The 22,104-nt window shown below is 42.5% G+C and overlaps 1 protein-coding gene across 1 annotated transcript in view; it reads left to right on the forward strand.

The window, feature by feature from the left end:
- Positions 1-22,104, forward strand: part of slc18a2 (solute carrier family 18 member 2) — a 90,214-nt gene that overhangs the window by 36,973 nt on the left and 31,137 nt on the right. Inside the window, exons 6-11 of the mRNA XM_029175836.3 lie at positions 4,042-4,134; positions 6,596-6,685; positions 6,766-6,809; positions 7,436-7,496; positions 8,195-8,290; positions 8,781-8,859. Of these exons, the coding sequence (XP_029031669.1) occupies positions 4,042-4,134; positions 6,596-6,685; positions 6,766-6,809; positions 7,436-7,496; positions 8,195-8,290; positions 8,781-8,859 (463 nt within the window). The remainder of the gene's footprint in view (positions 1-4,041; positions 4,135-6,595; positions 6,686-6,765; positions 6,810-7,435; positions 7,497-8,194; positions 8,291-8,780; positions 8,860-22,104) is intronic.

Here is a 22,104-nt window from a genome sequence, read left to right on the forward strand (position 1 = left end):
CTACACTTCTGTTGCATAACAGGATCTCCTCCTTACATATATGACACAGTGAGTGCTATTATCCACACATGCCACGGTGGGTGCTGTTGTAGCACAGTAGGTGCTGTATTATTCTGTAACGTTGTCTTCTTAAACCTCAGCAGTAATTACCTTATAAACTTTGAATTAATATGAATTATTACATAACACTCACCTTTGTATTCTCCTTTGTGTCCACTTCTGAATGCAGCCTCTTTCTTTGACCTCTGCCTTACCTGTTGGCACGTTCATTGACAGACTAAACTCTCTGTGCAGGTCTGAGCTGGTGGTTCAAAGTGAATGTACAGGTCTGTGGTATGGTGTGAACTAAATGAATGATCACAATTTCTAAGACTAAGCTTTAGTTTTAGTATCTGTGACTATTACGCACAGCATAGTTTGAAGTGATGTGGTGATGTGAAGACCCAGAGAGAGAAGTCTGTTTAGCCTGCATCTTGTTCTGTGGCGTCAGGTTGATGATGGGTGGCAGAGGAACAGCGGAGCACAGGTGACACAGGGTCTACTGGAGTAGATAAGTGTATAGTATATATATATAGTATCAGATAAGTATATGATAACAGTAGAAGATAAACCAAGCTGTAACTAGACGCTAGCAGCCTAAAAACAGAATACTACAAGGGTAGACAAATTGATGATCTAGCGACACACCCATTGTCATCGCCGCTATTTTTACTGTGCCACATGATAATATGATCCAGATTTGCTGTACACCATGGCCAGGTGACAGGCTCTGGTCCACTGCTAAAGACAAAACACACCCCAATACACACACTCACAAACACACCCACACACACCCACTAGGAAGCAGTCTATGACAGTGACTTTCATACAGTAGTTGAGGTATACCTATGATTAAGATTACAGGCCTCCCTTATCTTTTTAAGTGGGTAGATTTGCACAATTGGTGGCTGGCTAAATACTTTTTTCCCCACTGTAGTTGTTGTCGCCACACAAACTATCACAAAGCGATGAACCTAGAGAGCTCCCAATGAACCAGAAAGCATTATTATTTGCTAACAGGGCCCTGTAGCCAATATGTCTGGGCTTAGTACCACTCACCCAATTACCAAGCAAACACAGAAGTATAGAAGAAAGTAAATATGGGTAAATGAGTAATTAAATGATAAAAGAGAGGTAAGCCAACTGTCAGACAGATAACAGACAGATGTCTCAGGATTCAGATGCACAGACACGGGCGTCAGATTGAACAGGCTTTAATCTCTTGGTCGTGGTCAGGCAAGGTTTGGTAGACAGAAAGCAGGGAGCACGCAGAGACGATCAAATAAAGGCATGGAGCACAACAATCTGGCAACTGGACAAGGTAAGTAATGAAGCTTAAATACAACACTAATTAGCTGTAATTGACTACAGCTGATGAGGCACATGGGTGTGAAGCTGAACATACACAGGTATGAAGTAAATAGGAAATGGTAAGAGTAAAATCAAAAATCTACGCTAGACATTGCATTCAGGGAGTTGGAACTGTGACACCAACAACCGAATTAGCAACAATACATGTAAATAAATTAGGCGATTTAATTACATGTACAGTATTTATGAATTGTTTTATTTTTGTATTTATTTCTTAATTTATAGAAGAATATATGTATTTTTTTATTAACCGTGAAGTCATTTTTCATCCTCAATAAGCTTGAACATGCTTGACTTGTGTCAAACACACAGGCAAGTTTTTTTGACCGATGTGCTGGAAATTTGTATTGCACAAATGAATCCACAATGAGAGAAAGTCTTGAATGGTCTTGCAAGTTTATTTCACCAAGGCCAACATACAACATACAAGATAATATTGTGAGCCTCTGCTCCCCCTCTGTCTGCTCGATCCTGCAGTTAACTAGGTTTTGCCTGGCCAACTTGGTTGTTCGTGGAAGATGGAGAAGCAGCTGCAGCAGAACAAGGTTAGGTGTTTAATCTGAGCCTTAACCTGAGGATGGTATCACAGTTTTAAAAGACTTCCTGCGTGGTACCAGTACCTAAGACACTGCATGCTAGGAACTGACTAGTGGCTCTCATGTCCCATCTGATGAAGACACTGCAGAGAGTGGTCCTGGGTCACCTCTGCTCCACGGTGGGAACCTGCCTAGAGCATCTGCAATTCGCCTACCGACCTAGCATAGGAGTAGGGGACGAGTTTGTAGGACGAGTTGAGTTTGTAAACTTAGTCAGGACTTTGTGGACTGGTGCCAGCAAAACTACCTTCTGATCAATGCAGGGTAAAACAAGGAGAGGGTCATGGCAGTCTACAGTCATCTCACCGATGCACATCCAGGGAATAGACATTGAGAGAGTGGACTCTTATAATTACCTGGGTATGCATCTGAACAATAAACTAGATTGGACCCACAACACAGATTCACTGTACAGGAAGGGTCAGAGCAGACCCTACCTCCTGAGGAGGCTGCAGTCCTTGAGGGGGCCACTCCTGAAGACCTTCTATAAGTCTGTGGTGGCATCAACCATCCTGTACGGCGTGGTTTGCTGGAGCAGCAGCATTACGTTGAGGGACAGGAAGAGGCTGGATAGGGTCATCAACAAGTCCAGCTCTGTCCTGGGCTGCACTCTGGACACGGTGCATGAGGTGGGTGAGAGAAAGGTCCTGGCTAAACTCACATCCATCCTGGACAAGGACTCTCACCCACTGGAGGACTCACCGTCTGCTCTGGAGAGCAGCTTCAGTAGCAGACTGTTCCACTCTCACTGTGTGAATGAGATATTTTGTCAGTTAAAAAAGACCTTTCCTACCTCCTGCTATCAGACTACCGTATTCAATCAGAACTGTTAACTACTTTCCAGCTCACCCACTGCATCAGTGGTTTATGTAGTAATCTCCTCTGTGCAACATTTGTGCAAATTGTTGCAAGATTTATATTTATACAACATGCCATAACCCCTCCAATGACTACATACTCTACCCATGTATATAGTGTTGTACTGTGCCAACACAACTTCTCTTTTAATTCTGTGCTTTATTTCTCTTTGCCGTTCTGTGCTATTGTGTGAAGCAATCTCCCCACTGTGGGACAATTAAAGGTTTTTCAATTTCTTATGTTAACCTATTGTTTGGCCTTGTTGTTCCTTGTCCTTGATGAGCCTCAGCACCACAGCCCGAGGCAGATGAGTTGAGTTGAAACCTCTGGTGGTGCCTCCAGCCATGGTGCTTTGTCCAGCAAGCAAGCATGAATGGGTTAGGCTAGTAACCACTGGCATCCTTCCAATGCCAGCGCCCTTCTTTGAAAGTACTGCCTCAGTGGAGCAGTTTGTGGAGATGCCACAGCAACAGAACACGGCAGACTGTGGAGCAGGCTGTGAAGTTGCAGCTAAACATGGAACAGGCTGTGAAGCTGCAGCAGTCTGTGAAACAGCAGCAGTGGGGTTTCTACCTATGACACTGTGAGAGGGAGATACCATGATGCTATAGAGAGAAGCTATGGTTCTGAAAACATGCCTTAACATGGCTTGACACATCTTCTCTTAATCATGACCGTCTTTAACCATGACTTGACTCAACATTAACACTACATGACTCCACCGGTTCTAGGTTACAAGGTTACAGGGTGTCTTTAAGCAAGACACTCTCTGCATGTGGTGCCTGCTATCTCCTCAAATGCCACATATGGCTACCCGCTGCTCCTCAAGGAATGTGTCAAATACAGAGGATGAATTACATTGTAACATTGCACCAAATGTGATGATACACATGACCTGACTTGAAAAATGATTTAAACTAAAAGCCAATGAATGCTGTTATAGCCAATGTCTTTCCACCAAACATATGATTACATGAGAAAAAAAAGTTTAACAATATATAAAAAAAATGTAATTATCCACTACAGCTGTTAAGCAGAACAGCATCTACTGAGGTCAGTAAGTATCTACAGACAAAATTTTTTGTGTCCACATAAACCTTTAGTACTGACAGCAAATACCACCCTACATGTAAAACTGCTACACCTATTACAGTGCATTCATCTGTCTGTTTTCTAGGAATGGGGATGCTCGCTAGTGTGTACACAGATGATGAGGAGAGAGGTCACGCCATTGGGATTGCCCTAGGAGGTCTGGCATTGGGAGTGTTAGGTATGTCTGTTTAAAAGATGCATCTGCAAAGTTTCACTACAGATGAAAACAACATCATTAAACATATGTCCTTGATTAGCTATTGCAAAAAAAAAAGTATTCATCCCCTTTGACTTTTTACCTATTTTATTAAATTACAACGTTAAGTTCAATATTTTGTATGTATGTATGTATGTGAATTTTATGCGATGGATCAGAACACAATAGTCTACGTTGGTGAAGTGAAATGAATGAAATATATATAGCTGCAGCGTTCCACAGCAGACTGGAATATCTGTACATTGTCACGGGACAACAAGGTAAAGGACCCAAATGCACAGCACACACAGGTCTCAGTTTGTGGAGATCTCATAAGGAAGAAAACAAGTCCAATTCCTCCTCAAAAGGAGGGAGGAGGCACCGGGATCCAATACCCAGCAGTTGCCGTATCCAAAACAGCACTCTTAGTGCCTATGAACAATGTTGAGACCCAGGAGGCCAGGAGGGAGGTGTGACAATGCCAGAAGTTAGCGTAAAGTGACATTGTCTCTAGGTGGACGCCAACCCAGGAGACTGAAGAGACAGTATGGCCGGCGATGGATAAGGCAGCGCCACCATTGCGGCAAAGGGAGGCGAAGCCAAGGCCACTCAGCCAGCAGCAGAGCATAGAGCGACCGGTGAAAGTCGCTTGGGCCCCCTGTGGCAGAGAGTTGGGTTGCAGGATGGCAGCAATGCACAAGCCCGGGACTGATGAGCAGGGCAGGAGAGCCAGACCAGATCTATGAGCATAGACCAGGGCACAGGCTGGGCTGCGTTTAGAAGCAGGAGTTGAGAGGAGGCGCTGACCATGAAAAACTGGCATTGAAAACAGGAACACCTGGAGACATTAGAGCAGACGAAACAGGAACGGTGGTCCACGGGGACCACTCAGTCGCTGCTCAGTCGCTACCCTGACATAGGCTGGGTCCTTGACGTATCTGGAGCTTCGCTCCAACACTAGGAGTAAAGCTTCTTCACACAAGGATAATCGAACCACCAGTACTCCTCAATCAGGATGGCTATCGCTTCCTTCACTACACTTAATCGCATAGCGCCTCTGCATAGGCCCTCAAAAACTCTGTATAGCAATAGCGGAGGTCCTCAGTCCGGCAAGCCTGTCCAGGCGGAATCCATGGCGTGGCAAAAACAGAAAAATTTCACTCCTTGTCACACACAAAAAATAACATGACTGACTTAAAACTTAAGACTGGGAGCTGGCTGGGTCCAAGTTGGCCAGATTGTATACTATCATGGGGAAGAAAGGTGAAGGACCCAAACGAGCAGATCACACAGGTCTTAGTTTGTGAAGATTTAATGAAAGCAAAAGTACAGACAGGGATCACGCAAAACGGTGGTCAATATTCAGCAGAGGTCAGAAAACACGGCAAAATACAAAACACCAGAACTGAGGGAGCAGACTAGGCAAGGTCAGGTAGAAAACAAGATTTGGTACACTGGTGAGACTTACTAGAACTGAACTCTGGAGAGTTGACACAGGTACGTGAGCAAACAATCTGCCAAGGACCATCACAGGAACTGAGACTTAAATACATTACTAAATGGGTAAGTGGAAACCACGTGACTTGTCACATGATGTAAAGCTAAACAGAGAAAGACAGACAGGAACTAAACAGGAAGTGGTCAAGATAAAACCACACAAAACCAAGACAATGACGCTGGATCCATACATACATAGGACGACAATTGTACACTCTACAGCGTTAGGCTTTATGGCATGGACCAGATGAAAGCCATTACAGCCATTTTCAGCAGCCGGGACTGGGAAACTGATACTTTTTGACAATTAATACATTATAAAATATAAATACATTTTTATGGATTTCAGGTGTTTTGTTTCAAATTGTATTAATTTAATAAAATTCTAAAGTTCAACAGTAAATATAAATATATAATATAAATTGGTGGTGTTGCCACTGTATTTAACAGCCTTTTTTGCAGATTGTACAGTTTGCCATTGTTTCATTTCAAGCTTGAAAATATAACCACACACTGTTACTCTTTCTTGCTTCCATCCTTGGCTTCTTTGTCTTTGTGCTTCTCCTGCTTGTTTGTTTGATCACGTGAGATCTCAAAGCCAGAAGGACGGGTGAGGAGAGGGAAAGGGGGTCTGATGTGTGTCTGCTTTGCTCTGGTATACAGGCGCACGCCGCTTACACACAAGCACTTAGAGATACAGACAGACAGGACAGTTAGGTCGCGTCTTTGAAAAAACAGCAGCAGTAAAATTTCAACCAAAGTATAGATATTTTTGTCAGGGTATCGATCGATATCTATACTAGTGTTGGTATTGATATTATCTGTATTAGGATCGATCTGCCCACCCCTACCACTAATAATGATTACTAAATGTCTACTTAAGTAAAATAAATGTAACACCTAAAAGCTGTTGTAAAGATAATCTCCCATTGTTTGTTCCCCATAGTTGGACCCCCATTTGGCAGTGTGATGTACGAATTTGTTGGGAAGACAGCTCCCTTTCTTATATTGGCTTTCCTGGCTGTGTTTGATGGAGGTATGTTTAGATTGTGTTTTGAAAGTAACATGTAGCCCTAATGTTCCAAAATGAAATAACCTGAGTCCTTGTGCCCTCAGCTCTGCAGCTCTTTGTTCTTCAGCCGACAAGGGTTGAACCAGAGGTGGGTTTGTTTCCCTGACAGATTGCTTCCTGCAATTAATTTTACTGTGTTTACTGTGTTATGTTGACCTTTACACGTCAGCAGATCACTTTGATTATATTTATTGGATTTTATCTAGAGAGAACTAGAAAATAAGATTGATGACATGAAAATATTTGCAACTGAATAAAATAGCAAATGAGTGGATTCATCTGGCTGTTCTCCAAATGAAAGGAAAATTAGTTATTCAGTTAATTAGAGTTTTGAACAAACAGTCTACATCTACTAACATGTAAACTTACTGTAGAATGAGCCAGTGAAGTTCTAAGACAATTCGGTCTTTTAGTACAGAGATACAAATGGCCGTTGTTTTTTTTATGATTAAACAATAACTTACATACAATATGAGCATAAAACTGGTAACAGAACAAAGTACTGTAGATATTTGTGCACATTCTGAGAAACATGTTGGAATTTTTATTTCCACCTGTTGCTTGAATTCATACAGGCTGAGCCTGTGTTTAGACTATTGACAAGTGTAGTTGTGTTATTTGGTGTAATTGAAAGGAAAGATATTGTTAGATATTGTGAGAAATATTTAAATATTGTATATATAGATTTTTGGTTGTGTCTTTACCCTATTGCAGAGTCAGAAGGGGACCCCACTGTTGACACTGATGAAGGATCCATACATAATAATTGCTGCTGGTAAGAAAAGAATACCATCCTTTGTAGCACAGCGCCACAAATACCAGATCAGATTTGGAGTAGCACTCTTCACAGCAGCAATAAAAAAGCAATAAAAAGTCAAAGGTGGAGGAAACACCAATTCATTTTCTATAATGTTGAAAATATACATTATTTGGTATCTGGTTACAACACGATATATTAGAACATGTAATATATTGCAAAAGGTGATGCAGACACACTGCTGATGCTAACAGACCACAGCTTATGTTTATTCATAGATATCTGACATAGTTTTCTAACTCATCAATTGCAGTATTTCTTGGTTGTAGTTAAAAATGCATCTACTGTAAAACAGGATCCCACACAAGTGGGTGTAAAATCTCAGCATAATTATACCTCAAACTTCACCTTCTTGTAAAGATGTTACTGTAGATAGGTTGACAAGATCAGACTAGATTGCTACCCTGGTGTAAATAAAGAGTTTTGTTGTGCGACATTGGGCCAAATGTGAGTGAGCATTATTTCAGTTGCCTGGACAATAACCCTAACCCACATAAAGTATTAGTACACTAGGACCTAGGTGGGTAACAATCTGCAACAACAGGCAACAAACAGGGCAAAGACTGATCTGTTGGGTATGTGTGTCTGTGTGTAGGCACAAGATAAAGTAAACACAAAGAAAACACAAAAAAATAAATAACCGTATTTCTCCTTAGGTGCCATTTGTTTTGGGAATATGGCCATTGCCATGATGGAACCAACACTGCCAATCTGGATGATGGAGACAATGTGTGCCAGGAAATGGCAGCTAGGTACTTCGCTAATTAGAACCTTAGTAACACAGTAAATATACATTATATAGTGCATAAAAATATTACTTTTTTGACCCCCTACTTTGAAAGGTCATAGTCACTGACTCTAATTTACACAAACCTTTCTTACTCAATCTTGGCTCTACGTATGCAGTGAGTGTGCTGCTAGAACCTTGCTCCACGCAGCCTTAGTATTATTGTTTTTTGCCTCCAGCTTGTTGCTTCTAAGTCATATAAAAAGCGTGGCGGTAGAGCAGGATATTAAGGTGGCATATGCTAGCAGCAGAGGCAGCAAAAGCACAGCACTGATGAGGCACTGATAGAAATCTGTTTACGTTGGAAAGCCTGCTCACACCTTTGTGTGTGTGTGTGTGTGTGTGTGTGTGTGTGTGTGTGTGTGTGTGTGTGTGTGTGTGTGTGTGTGTGTGTGTGTGTGTGTGTGTGTGTGTGTGTGTGTGTGTGTGTGTGTGTGCGTGCGTGTGTGGCACAGGCGTTGCTTTCTTACCGGCATCCATCTCCTATCTTATTGGAACCAATATCTTCGCCACACTGGCGCACAAGATGGGGAGGTAGGGAAGGAAATTACTCCTGTCTGGCCTTTGTCTGTTTGTGTCTGTGCTTCAATGGATGTGATTTATGTTTCTTCTACTCTAAATGGTTTTTGGAGTTGCTGAGGTTCACTTTATACAGAGCGTTCATAATTTTATTGCGTGAATGTCATGCTGTTTTTAGCAACATTATTAACCAACCCTCTTACAGTGCTGTTCTTCATAAAATTTTAACCTAAAAAAAGTTTTTCATCAATAGCCAAAAGAGCAAAAACGTGTTTGGTAAAAAATCCAAACATTGAAAATGTGTTTGGCGCTTGTTCTTTATCTTCTGCAATATTTTGAAAATATTTGGACTTGCTGAATATAAACTATGAGGAGGATCCTGGCCTTCAGCTGACATGTAGCTGCAAGTATTTTTCATGTTTATGTGATAAGTCTGTAATATTTTTAACATTTAGGTTAGATTTTCTGCAATGTCACACAGATTCAGGTCTTTAATGCAACCTATGACACAAAAGCATATTGCCCACAGAACAAGCATGACCTTGGTTCTGTCATGATGGCTTGAATGTAATTTCTTTAGTATCTTATGGACACTTGTGCTTTTTTCAAAATGTGTTTTTTGTACTACGTGCTGAAGATTATGTAAACTCTTAACCACTTTAAGCAAAGTGTTTAGCTGTAGTTTACCTTAGCTAGTGAGATTTGTATAGCATATTATGCATGTCCTCTTGGTGGGAAATAGAAAACCCATAAATTGCCATTAGTAAGTAACAGCATATTGTCTGTTGTAGCACACTGCACTGCGTTCCAAAAACAGCACTCACACGGATGCTGCTGATTTTAACAACATACAGTGATTGATGCGCATTGTTAGGGAAATTGTAAGTTCCCTTTGTAAATCTTAAATAAAGCACACACAATCAGTTGAGCTCATCAGATTTCTTGCAGAGCAGAAGGGAAGAAACTTCAAAGCTATAGCACAACTAACGAGGCTTCAGCAAAATATGTTTCAATGATTAAATGCAATATTTTTCCAACACACATGCTGCACAGTTGTTCTTGGATAATGATTATTGCAGATTACATGACTATTGTACTGCTTTACAAAAATACTTTTGTCCCATACACTGTACAAGCCCAGATGCCTCTGAGCAACAGAAAGCACTAAGGAGCACACAGCTCTTGTTTTTGGTGATTGTGAAAAGCTTTCTACAGTGGGCCAAAAAAGTATTCAGTCAGCCACCAATTGTGTAATTTTCATCATAGGTATACCTCAACTATGATAGAAATGATGAGAAAAAGAAAATCCAGTAAACCACATTGTCTGAATTTAATTGCAAATTATAGTGGAAAATAAGTATTTGGTGGGCGGCACGGTGGTGCGGTGGGTAGCACTGTCGCCTCACAGCAAGAAGGTTCTGGGTTCGATTCCCGGAGGCGGCCCTGGTGCCTTTCTGTGTGGAGTTTGCACGTTCTCCCCGTGTTTGCGTGGGTTCTCTCCGGGTTCTCCCACAGTCCAAAGATGTGCATTAGGTTGATTGGCTTCTCTCCATTGGGACCATTCACTCACACACACACACATGTAGGTGTGAGTGAATGGTTGTCTGTCTTTTGTCTGTCTATGTGTTGCCCTGCGATGGACTGGCGACCCATCCAGGGTGTACCCTGCCTCTCGCCCGTAGCCAGCTGGGTTAGGCTCCAGCACCCCCGTGACCCCGCACTAGGGAGTAAGCGGTTAAGAAAATGGATGGATGGATGGAAGTATTTGGTCAATACCAAAGGTTAATCTAAATACTTTGTTATATACCCATTGTTGGAAATAACAGAGGTCAAACATTTTGTGTAAGTCTTCACAAGGTTCTCATACACTGTTGCTGGCATTTTGGCCGATTCCTCCATGCAAATCTCTTCTAGAGCAGTGATATTTTGGGGCTGTCGCTGGATAACACAGCCTTTCAACTCCCTCCAAAGGTTCTCCATGGGGTTGAGATCTGGAGACTGGCTAACAATCCTGTTCTGGATCATCCAAAGGCTCTCTAGCAAACTTCAGACGGGCCCGGACATATACTGGCTTAACATGGCTAGCACCGCAGGTTTTGAGTCCCTGGCAGCGTAGTGTGTTACTGATGGTAGCCTTTGTTACTTTGGTCACAGCCCTCTGCAGGTCATTCACTAGGTTCCCCGTATAGTTCTGGGATTTTTTTCTCATCATTCTTGTGATCCCCCCCACGGGGTGAGATCTTGCGTGGATCTTGAGGGAGATTATCAGTGGTCTTGTATCACTTTCATTTTCTAGTAATTCCTCCCACAGTTGATTTTTTCACACCAAGCTGCTGGCCTATTGCAGATTCAGTCTTCCCAGCCTGGTGCGGGTCGACAATTTTGTTTATGATGTCCTTCAAAAGCTTCTAGGTCTTGGCCATAGTGGAGTTTGAGTTGTGACTGTTGGAAGTTGTGGACATTTTTTTCCTGATAACAAGTTCAAGCAGGTGCCATTAATACAAGTGGAGGACAAATCTAAAGACCTTACAAATTGAAACTTAACAAATCTCACATACAGCAAGCCTTTAAACCTCCAGCGGAACCAGGCTAAATGTGAGGGGCCATCTGCCTAAACCAGTTGGGTTAAGGGGACAAATAAGAAACAGGCAGAATGGGCGGATCCGAGACTGCCCATCACGAACACAAAGCTCTAAGTATGATGATACCTGTAGGTGAGGGAGAGGAACAACTACTGTGCTCTGAGAACGAAGCGTTCTGCTGGGAGCTTAAGGTACTGAGGTTTTTTAAGATAAGAAGGAGCTTTATCATTAAGTGCTTTGTAGGTGAGTAGGAGAATTTTAAATTCTGAAAGACTGCACAGAGGCATTGATCCAAGCAGCACAGGAGCAGGCTCCGAGTACTAGATCGATAGAAAAGACATCAAAAGAAAACAAGCTGGTAATGGCCAACCATCCCGTCATAGTAGTGGTGGACAAAAAAGAGAACAAGGCTGTAGTGATAGATGTAGCAATTGCAGGTGATAGCAACATCAGGAAGAAAGAGCATGAGAAGACTGAGAAGTACCAAGGGCTGAAAGAAGAGATAGAGAAGATGTGGAGGGTAAGGGCACAAGTGGTACACTGGGGGCTGTATCTCCCAATCTGGGAGAGTGGCTCCAACAGATCCCAGGAACAACATCTGATCTGAAAGATACTCTGCAGGACCCTCAAGCTCCCAGGCCTCTGGTAGAGTACCCGAGCTTGTAGGAATAAGACAGCTCCAAAGAAAAGGACGAGTGGGAATTTATATATATACACACTCTATTCTCACCCTCCGCGGGTGGTCTCATCCACTTTCCAAGCTCGGGTTCTCTACCAGAGGCCAGGGAGCTTGAGGGTTCTGCGCAGTATCCTTGCTGTTCCTAGGACTGCACTTTTCTGGACTGAGATTTCGGATGTTTTTCCAGGGATCTGTCGTAGCCACTCCTCCAGTTTGGGGGTCACAGCCCCTACTGCTCCGATCACCACAGGCACCACTGTGGCCTTCACCTTCCAAGCCTTCTCCAGTTCTTCTCTGAGCCCTTGGTATTTCTCTAGTTTCTCATGTTCCTTTTTCCTGATGTTGCCATCGCTTGGTATTGCCACATCCACCACTACGGCTTTCCTCTGCTCTTTGTCCACCACCACAATGTCTGGTTGGTTCGCCATTACCATTCTGTCAGTCTGGATCTGGAAGTCCCACAGGATCTTGGCTCGCTCGTTCTCTACCACCTTGGGAGGTGTTTCCCACTTTGACCTTGGGGTTTCCAGTCCATACTCCACGCAGATGTTCCGGTATACTATGCCAGCCACTTGGTTATGGCGTTCCATGTATGCTTTGCCTGCCAGCATCTTACACCCTGCAGTTATGTGCTGGACCGTCTCTGGGGCCTCTTTGCACAGTCTACACCTTGGGTCTTGTCTGGTGTGGTAGATCTGGGCCTCTATGGCTCTGGTGCTCAGGGCCTGCTACTGTGCAGCCAGGATGAGTGCCTCTGTGCTGTCCTTCAGCCCAGCCCTTTCAAGCCATTGGTAGGATTTGTTGAGATCAGCCACTTCAGTTATGTTCCTGTGGTACATCCCGTGCAAGGGCTTGTCCTCCCATGATGGTCCCTCTTCCAGTATCTCATCCTCTGTTCTCCACTGCCTGAGACATTCACTCAGCACGTCATCTGTCGGGGCCTTATCCTTGATGTACTTATGAATCTTGGATGTTTCATCCTGGATAGTGGCTCTCACGCTCACTAGTCCTCGGCCTCCTTCCTTGCGGCTAGCGTACAGTCTCAGGATGCTGGATTTGGGGTGGAACCCTCCATGCATGGTGAGGAGCTTTCGTGTCTTAACATCTGTGGTCTGTATCTCTTCCTTTGGCCACCTTATTATTCCCGCAGGGTATCTGATCACTGGCAGAGCGTAGCTGTTTATTGCCCGGGATTTGTTCTTGCCATTGAGCTGGCTTCTTAGGACTTGCCTTACTCGTTGGAGGTATTTGGCTGTTGCCGCATTCCTTGTTGCCTGTTCAAGGTTGCCGTTTGCCTGTGGTATTCCAAGGTACTTGTAATTGTCCTCAATGTCTGCTATTGTTCCTTCTGGGAGTGAGACCCCTTCTGTGTGGATTACCTTGCCTCTCTTTGTCACCATCCTCCCACATTTCTCCAGTCCGAATGACATCCCGATGTCCGAGCTGTAGATCCTGGTGGTGTGGATCAGCGAGTCGATGTCTCGCTCACTCTTGGCGTACAGCTTGATGTCATCCATGTAGAGGAGGTGACTTATGGTGGCCCCGTTTCGGAGTCGGTATCTATAGCCAGTCTTGTTTATTATTTGGCTGAGGGGGTTCAGACCTATGCAGAACAGCAGTGGGGACAGTGCATCTCCTTGGTATATGCCACATTTGATGGATACTTGGGCAAGTGGCTTCCCATTGGCTTCAAGGGTGGTTCTCCACAACCTCATCGAGTTTGCAATGAAGGCCCTTAGAGTTCTGTTGATGTTGTACAGCTCCAAGCATTCAGTGATCCATGTGTGTGGCATTGAGTCATAGGCTTTCTTGTAGTCGATCCAGGCTGTGCACAGGTTGGTGTGTCGCATTCTGCAGTCTTGGGCGACTGTTCTGTCTACCAGGAGTTGGTGTTTGGCTCCTCTGGTATCCTTACCAATGCCCTTCTGTGCTTCGCTCATGTATTGACTCATGTGCCCACTTATCTTAGCTGCGATGATGCAGCTAAGAGACAGAGTGGAGAGACAGGTTATTGGCCGGTAGTTGGATGGGACTGTACCCTTTGAGGGATCCTTCATTATCAGGATCGTTCGCCCTTCGGTTAGCCATTCAGGGTGAGTCCCATCCCTTAGCAGCTGGTTCATTTGTGCTGCCAGGCGCTCATGGATTGCAGTGAGCTTCTTTAGCCAGTAGGCGTGGATCATGTCAGGGCCAGGTGCTGTCCAGTTTTTCATACCTGAGACTCTTTGTTGGATGTCTGCCACTGTGATAGTCACTGGGTTCTGTTCAGGGAGGTTGCTGTGGTCTTCCCTCAGATCCACCAGCCACTGTGCATCACTGTTGTGTGATGCCTCCCTTTCCCATATACCCTTCCAGTACTGTTCAGTTTCCAGCCTTGGTGGGTCTGCTCTGTTGTTATTACCCTGCCATTGAGAGTACACTTTCGCAGGTTGTGTTGCGAACAGCCGGTTTATTCGTCTGGCTTCGTTATCTCTGGTGTATCTCTTTAGGCGGCTGGCCAAGGCTTGTAGCCTTTGCTTGGCAGTTTCGAGTGCTTCAGGTATGGTCATCTGGCTGTACCTCTTGGGCATTGGTCTTTTCATTGCACCTCTCTGGGCCTCTGTCATTTGGCTCACTTCCCTCCGAGCTGCCTTGATTTTTGCCTCCAATGGTCGTTTCCATGGTGGGTATTGTTTCTCATGGCTCCCATGGTTGCTTGTGGTAGGGATCACTCTCAATGCTGCATTCACATCTTCCATGAGACTTTCTGATGGTACTTCACTTAGCCGTTGTAGTGGGGTTCAGGGTTGCCTGTTCAATTTGTGCTTATTGGGGCTTCGTACCCAATTTCCGGTTGGGGAGATGGTGAAACCTCCCCTCTGACCTGGCGTCCTGGCTCCCCCTTGCCGTAGCATTTTTTGTGTTATATCTCGTCAATCTCAAGTTGTGATAGCAGTTGCCGTTTGTGGATGTTGGAACACTGAGCTACTAGTTGCTTCGCCGTCAGCCTTGAATGTGGGTTTCTCCGTTCCCATTCACCGCACATTCTTTGCATGTAACCCCTCTGACTAGGGTTACTTGAGTAGTAGCATTCCAACAGAGCCTTGTTCTCGCATCTCAGCCATTTCTTTCTTGTTCCAGTAGCCCACTTCTCGCCAAGGTGCTCTGGTTCCCCAACACCTGACGCAGACCTTGTTAGACCGGGCGACGTCTGAGCTGGTATCTCATGTGGTTCATTGTCTCATGATATGAGGTAGGCGGTAGCTTGAAGGGTCTTGCCTATTCGCCCTAACGGGGATTTGAACCGGGAACCCCCCGCATGCAAGTCCTGTGACTTTACCGATTGAGCTATCCAGCGATATATATATATATATATATATATATATATATATATATATATATATATATATATATATATATATATATATATATATATATATATAACAGAGATGGGCGTCTTAAATGTAAAGTAGTTTATAACTGAACTTAAAGTTATTAATGTCTAAGCAAGTGGAAAATTACAGGTGTTATGAATACAACGCCCTTTAGTCAAACATTCAGTCAACATCCACATGGATATTTTATTTGTTTTAATTATACTGTATTGTATGTATTACTGTATTGTAATATTTAGCTCTTAATTTACTGGCATTTTTTGACAACTGACAAAGACCAAAAGCTTCCTCAGTCTGAGGGAAGTTCCATATTATCCTCCAGTTTGGCTTCACTTCACACTGGCTCGTTACGTGAACAAAAGACACAAAAGTGAGTAGGTGTGATGAACCCTCCCCCAAGAACCACACCAGACTGAAAGAGCTGACATGACTCAACTTCCACACAACTTCACCTGAGCCATGAAAACCAGATATATTTGTAAACTGCTTAAAAAGAAAATTCTTCATGGATCCATAACTTTAAAGGTTCCACTCAAATCAAGGTTCTGTTAACATAATGCTGTATGTAGGAATTTAGTTACTGTCCATACAGTAGGTCTTCCTCAGAGAACCAACAGCCTAGTGGTTAAGGCACAGAAGCTCCCAGCTAGAGACTCCTGGTGTAAACGTGCCTCTGGTGTCTTTTGTGTACCACACAAATTCAAGTGACACAAAATACAGAGATCTGCATACATATGTGTTATGAGTTATGCCATCTGATATTCTTTCAGTTCCATGTCATTTCAGTCACCTTTTACTGCCAAATGTCACTGCAATCGGCTGATTGTGATTGCTCAATAATTTTCAAGTTAACTTACAGACTTTTCTTAAAGCAGAAACATTACCAAAAGTGCAGGAACCTTCAGTCTGAGTAAAGTTAGACACTATCCTCTATCTACAATAGGCTTCACTTCACACCTGTAAAGAACTGGCTCATCAGTTGAACAAAGGACTGTGAGAAGGTGTGAAGACCATGTCCCCCATGAAGGACATATAATGTAGAAGCTCCTTGAGAAACATTTCTGCCCTAAAAGAATGTAGTGACCCAACTTTTAGACAACTTGGTTTAGAAAATGGTCAAATGAACTAGACGTTTATAAAATCTGTAAATAAAACTTGTTAAAAAGAAAGTGTTAAGTCTATAGCTTTAGGATATAAAAGTTTCTTATTTTAAACCACCAACTAACAAAAACAGTTTAATTAAAAACTGTGAGTGAGAAGTTGTGTGCTTTAACCACTAGGCTCTTATAAGTGATGGATGGATGAAGTAGTTCACAAATGTATCTGGTTACATCAGGTAACAGCACTGCAGGACTCTGGTGCTTTGGGGAGAAGGGGGTGGTGTGAAACCAGTCTAACTGGTGCTGTGGATGGTCGTTCTGTCTGAAAAGAGGCTCTCTATTGTTATGTTCATCTAAGCTTGATTAGAACATTGAAATGTTCTTTTTTTTATTTTAAAACAGCTCCTGAAGCAGGCAGACTGACACACACTACATTCAAGTGAATAAGAATAATATATAGAATGAAAATTTAATAATTTCATTTGTGAAGTCCAACTCAACCTAATACAGCCAGTAACTGATAAACCTCCAGAAGGTAGTTTGGCAGCTGTGGCAGCGTGAGCTGCCGATGCTTATCTATGATTAAAAAAAAGTTAGTACAACATTCAATTCTGAAATGAAGTCAACTTTTCAAGTTTTCTTAACTTTTTAGTTCACTGTTTAGACAGACTATTGTCTGTCTGTCTGTTTGTCTGTATGCCCTAGCAAACAGTGTAGAACTGACGTTATCGGATCTATGTCCTGTTCTCAGAACTGTGCCTATACTTGCCGTTTGACCCTAACTCTACGGGTCAGATACTAAAGCTCCACCTTTTGGTTTTACCCTGGAATTGCGTCTTTGGTGCTAAAATGGGGGTGGCCTCATTAACATTTTTAACACCTTCCCCAGACAGACCAAGGAGGGGGGCTGCTGACAGTTGGCTGATGAGGGTGTGATAAGTGTGTGATCAGCATCAGAAAGGTGACTGACAGTCGGCTAAAATCAGCGAAAATTAACCGCTCCATCTGTATGATGTTTGATTTTGGTGCTGATAAAGGGCAGATCTGCAGCTTTAATATTTCCACAGAATGTTTGTTCAATGTCTATCCAGGAGGAGTCTGCTGGCATGGGTTTTATCCATTTGTGGATATGGTTCAGTCTATTGGCAAGAAAATAGTGGTGGAAGTTAGGTAGTTCTAGGCCGCCGCAGCGTCTGGATTTTTGAAGAGTTTTTAAACTAATTCGTGGTGGCTTGGTTTTCCACAAAAACTGTGAGATGTAGGAGTCTAATGTCTTAAACCACGCCTGGGCTGGCTGAGTTGGAATCATTGAGAGTATGTAATTAATTTTTGGCAGGATCATCATTTTTATGGTGGCAATTCTTCCAATAAGTGAAATGGGTAAGGACTGCTATCTTTTGAGGTTGGCTTCTATTTGTTTTAATAATGGATTGTAGTTTAGATCAATAAGCTCTGATAGCCTAGAAGACAATTCAATGCCCAAGTATTTAATGTTTCCTGAATGGAGTGTGGTAGAAGAGATGTTAGTCACCTTAAGGTTAAGTGGTAGCACTATAGATTTGGTCCAGTTAATAGAGTACTCTGAAAGTCCTGAGAATTCATCTATGAGGCTGATAGTTGTAGGAAGAGACCTCTGTGGCTCCAGGAGAAACAGTAACACATCGTCAGCATATAAACTTATTTTATGATTTACTGATTTGGTCGATATTCCAGTAATTCCTTCATGCTGTCTTATTGCTGCGGCTAGAGGTTCAATAAATATTGCAAATAGTGATGGGGAAAGTGGGCAGCCCTGTCTTGTCCCTCTATGCAGATTAAACCTTGGTGAGATCTGGTTGTTTGTTCTGACTGCACCGTTTGCTGAGTTGTATAATATTTGGATCCAGTCTATGAATGTTTCCCCAATGCCGAATTTGTGCAGAGTGGCTAAAAGAAACTTCCAGTTTACTATATCAAAAGCTTTTTCTGCATCTAAGGAGACAATGGCTGACTCTAGTTTATGGATGGTGACGTAATCAATTAAATTAATTAGTCTGTTCATATTGTTTGTTGACTGTCTACCTTTAATGAAGCCTGTTTGATCAGAGTGAATTATATATGGAGTGATTTTTTCTAATCTTCTAGCAAGTGCTTTACACACTATTTGTAGATCTACATTTATTAGTGAAATTGGTTTATAACTCGATGGGAGTGTAGGGTCTTTTCCTGGTTTTTGGAGCAGGCTTATGAAGGCAGAATTCATATTTGTGGGTATTGAATGTTGTTGTTTAATTTCAGCTACCATTTTGGTAGCTGAAATTAAAGCTGGGTGCCAGCATGGACCAGAACTCCTTATAAAATTCAGTTGGGAATCCATCTGTTTTTTTTGGGCATCTCCTGCAGAGCTTCATGTAGTTTTGCTAAAGATAACAATGAGTCTAGAGCTGTGGTTTGTTCTTCCTTTAGCTTTGGCAGTTCTAGTTTATTCAGAAACTTCTCTATGACTCTTGGTTAAAGTTTTTAAAGGTATCATTTATTTATTTAATGCAGCGTTTTCTTACTCACCAGACTTTACGTTAGTTGAACTGTTGTTCGCAGGTGGAGGTATGAGTCTGCCAGAGCAGAGTTGTCTGTGATGCTTGTCCGTTGTTTTGCCAGGCGCTTGTGCCTGTAGTTCATGTTACAAGATTGTTTGACTTAGAAGAATTCAATCAAGGTTTTCTGCTGTGGCTTGTGAAGATGAATCAGGCCGGCATCTCTAAAGCTTCAACAGTCAATTTGCTGCTGCACCGAAGGTGAGCAATAAGCATTTACATATGAATACGGAACCGTGGGCGAAAGGCTCCCACATTAATTTAAATCAATGAAGTGACGTGATGGAGGTGCTGTACAGTAGTGATGGGAAGTTCCGTTCTTTCAACTGACTCAGATCTTTAAGTCTCGTTCAGTAAAGTGAACGAATCATTTCGAGTCAGTCGTTCATTTTGTTCATTTACAGCAGGTGGCGCTGTGGGCGTTGTAATAATGGCCGCGATTCTCAAACACTATATACTGACCACTAGCAATTCAAACCATGTGAAAACCTAGCAAATACGCATCACATTAACGTGACTTATGTCCTGCATCTTCCTTGCCATTGTTGTTTAACAGCGCGACAGACAGTCGCTTGGTAGCATTAGGAACGGACTGGAGCGCTTGCTGCTCGCTTAGTGCTCGCCACTGAGCCTGAGCTGTGAACGATGAACTTTGAACGAGAACGATGAACTAAATCGCGCAGCCGAGCTGCCTTTTACATGACGGCTTGTAAAGTGAAAGTAAAACCTATTTTGACAATTAGTGAGACTTTTAAAGCAAAAAGTAACAATAAGTTCCCTAAAATATTTACCTGGTGCATTGGTGCATTTATCTTGGCCAAAATGTGACATTATTATTATTATTTATTATCATCATCATCATCATATTTTATCATTGTGGAGTATACAGGACCACAAAATCAACATGTTGATATAATGTTTGCAAGTATTTATTTACAAACACACTTTACATTATATACATAATAACACTACACACATCTACAAGAATCAAAGACCACTAATTAATTATGATTCTATGAATAAATAATATATGTCGGCTGTCAGGTGACAAATAAACGTCAGAAATCAGACATCGCTCATTTCCTTGTTTATCAGTCCACACAGCACCGTAGCTGAGCCACAGCTGTGACGTGACAAAAGAACGAACGAACGATCCATAAGAATCCGTAGGAACGAATCAGGAACGAACTAGAGCGCTTGCAGCTCTACAGAGCCTGCGCAGTCCGGCTGTCACGTGACAAAAGAACTAATCCTTGAGGAACGACGCTCAGTTGAGTCAGTCCTGAACGAATCATTTCTGTTCCCGGTCCTGCTGACTGAGCTTAAGCAGCTGCTCCCATGTGGCGAGAGAAGGTGCTGCGAGTACTGAACGAGTCGTTCACTGAGAGGACTCGTTCCTCACGAGTCACATAAAAGATTAGTTCATATTGAACGAATCGTTCACGAACGACACATCACTACTGTACAGTCATAGCACTTGAAAGTGTCACCCCTTACGGCGATCCGTTTCCATTTGCAACGCGGTATCACCTTTTTTTTTAATGCGGTGGAGTGTGTGTTACGTCTTTTTGGCCTATAGGTGGCGAGCCCCCACACTGGCCCCTATGACACTGTCCTATGCTTAGGTTATATAGGACTATGTAGAGTTATGTTGAGATATGTAACAACGTCTCCATGGTGTAATGGTTAGTGTATTGTTTAACAGTCTTGATATGTCAGTTTTTTGTCCCGGGTCCGAATCTCGGTGGGAGCAGAAGTTGTAATTACTGAACGAATTTTGAATTCTGAATGAATTTTCATATTTTGGCCTATAAGATAATAACAAATGCCCAATAAGGCTGGCTGCCTGTATTATTTAGTAGACGAATATAGTATTTAGTATAGTCTATATATATATAATATAATATATAACTATATTCAAGTTATGGCAGTTCAAAACCGAAATAAGCAGCTGTATGCTTAGACAGACCGAGTGCGCGCTCCCACGTACAGTGTTCGATTTTATTATGATATTATTCCTGCAGGAGAATCAGATGTCACAAATAAATTGTAGAGACTCTGGATTTTGCAGAGTTTGAAAGCTCTGGTAAATAAATAAGTTTTATGAAGCGTCCACAGTCTGTGGCATTCTCGTGTGCTCTGGGAGACCGTTCCACAGACTAGGTGCAGCTCAGCGAATTGTCAGATCTCCTCTTGAGTTTTGTAAAACAGTCCTTATTACTCGTGCAAAATCAATATATGTAGAACAAACAACTTGCATTAATGAGATCTGCTGACTTCTGGCGTTCTGGCATACCATAAAGAGAGTTTAATACAATTTATTTGTTTTTATTGTACAATATCGCCGACAAGTTAACAGTGGTAGTCTGCCAGACTTTATGTGTGACATACCATAAGAAGAGCATTTAAAAAAAGTGAAGTGAAAGGTTTTGGGGTCTCACAGCCTACATAGGTGCAGCTGATCATGCTGGCCGATCTCACATGGAGCTTTTTCTTTTTCTCGGAGCTAAAGTATTTCACACCTGTTGACCGAGTGGTGACAATATGTTAGTTAACATGTCTTTGTGCCAATACGGAGAAGGGGGAAGGGATGTGAAGTTTTGCTTTAGCGACTGAACCAACATCAAATAAAATGTTGGAGCTTCTGTTTAAAGGACATTGGCTATGTCTTACTGGTTTAACTGTTTAACTTGACCCCCTTAAAAGTCGTCAAAGTGGTTTATGCTGCAGGGCAGGAGTTATTTTTCGTTTTCATTTAGTATAAATATTTATCATGCATAAAAGCACATGTAAAACAAACCAGCTGCTGCATTAATGCATTGTTGATCTGCTGAGTCCTGACATTCTGAAGTGCCATAGAAAAAGATTTAATACAATGTATATATTTATATTAAATAAAATCCTCTCAGATTTTATGTGAACGTCTATAAGAACAGTGTTTAAAAGCTCTGA

Source organism: Betta splendens, chromosome 15 (genome assembly GCF_900634795.4).
Source record: "Betta splendens chromosome 15, fBetSpl5.4, whole genome shotgun sequence".
NCBI lineage: Eukaryota > Metazoa > Chordata > Actinopteri > Anabantiformes > Osphronemidae > Betta > Betta splendens.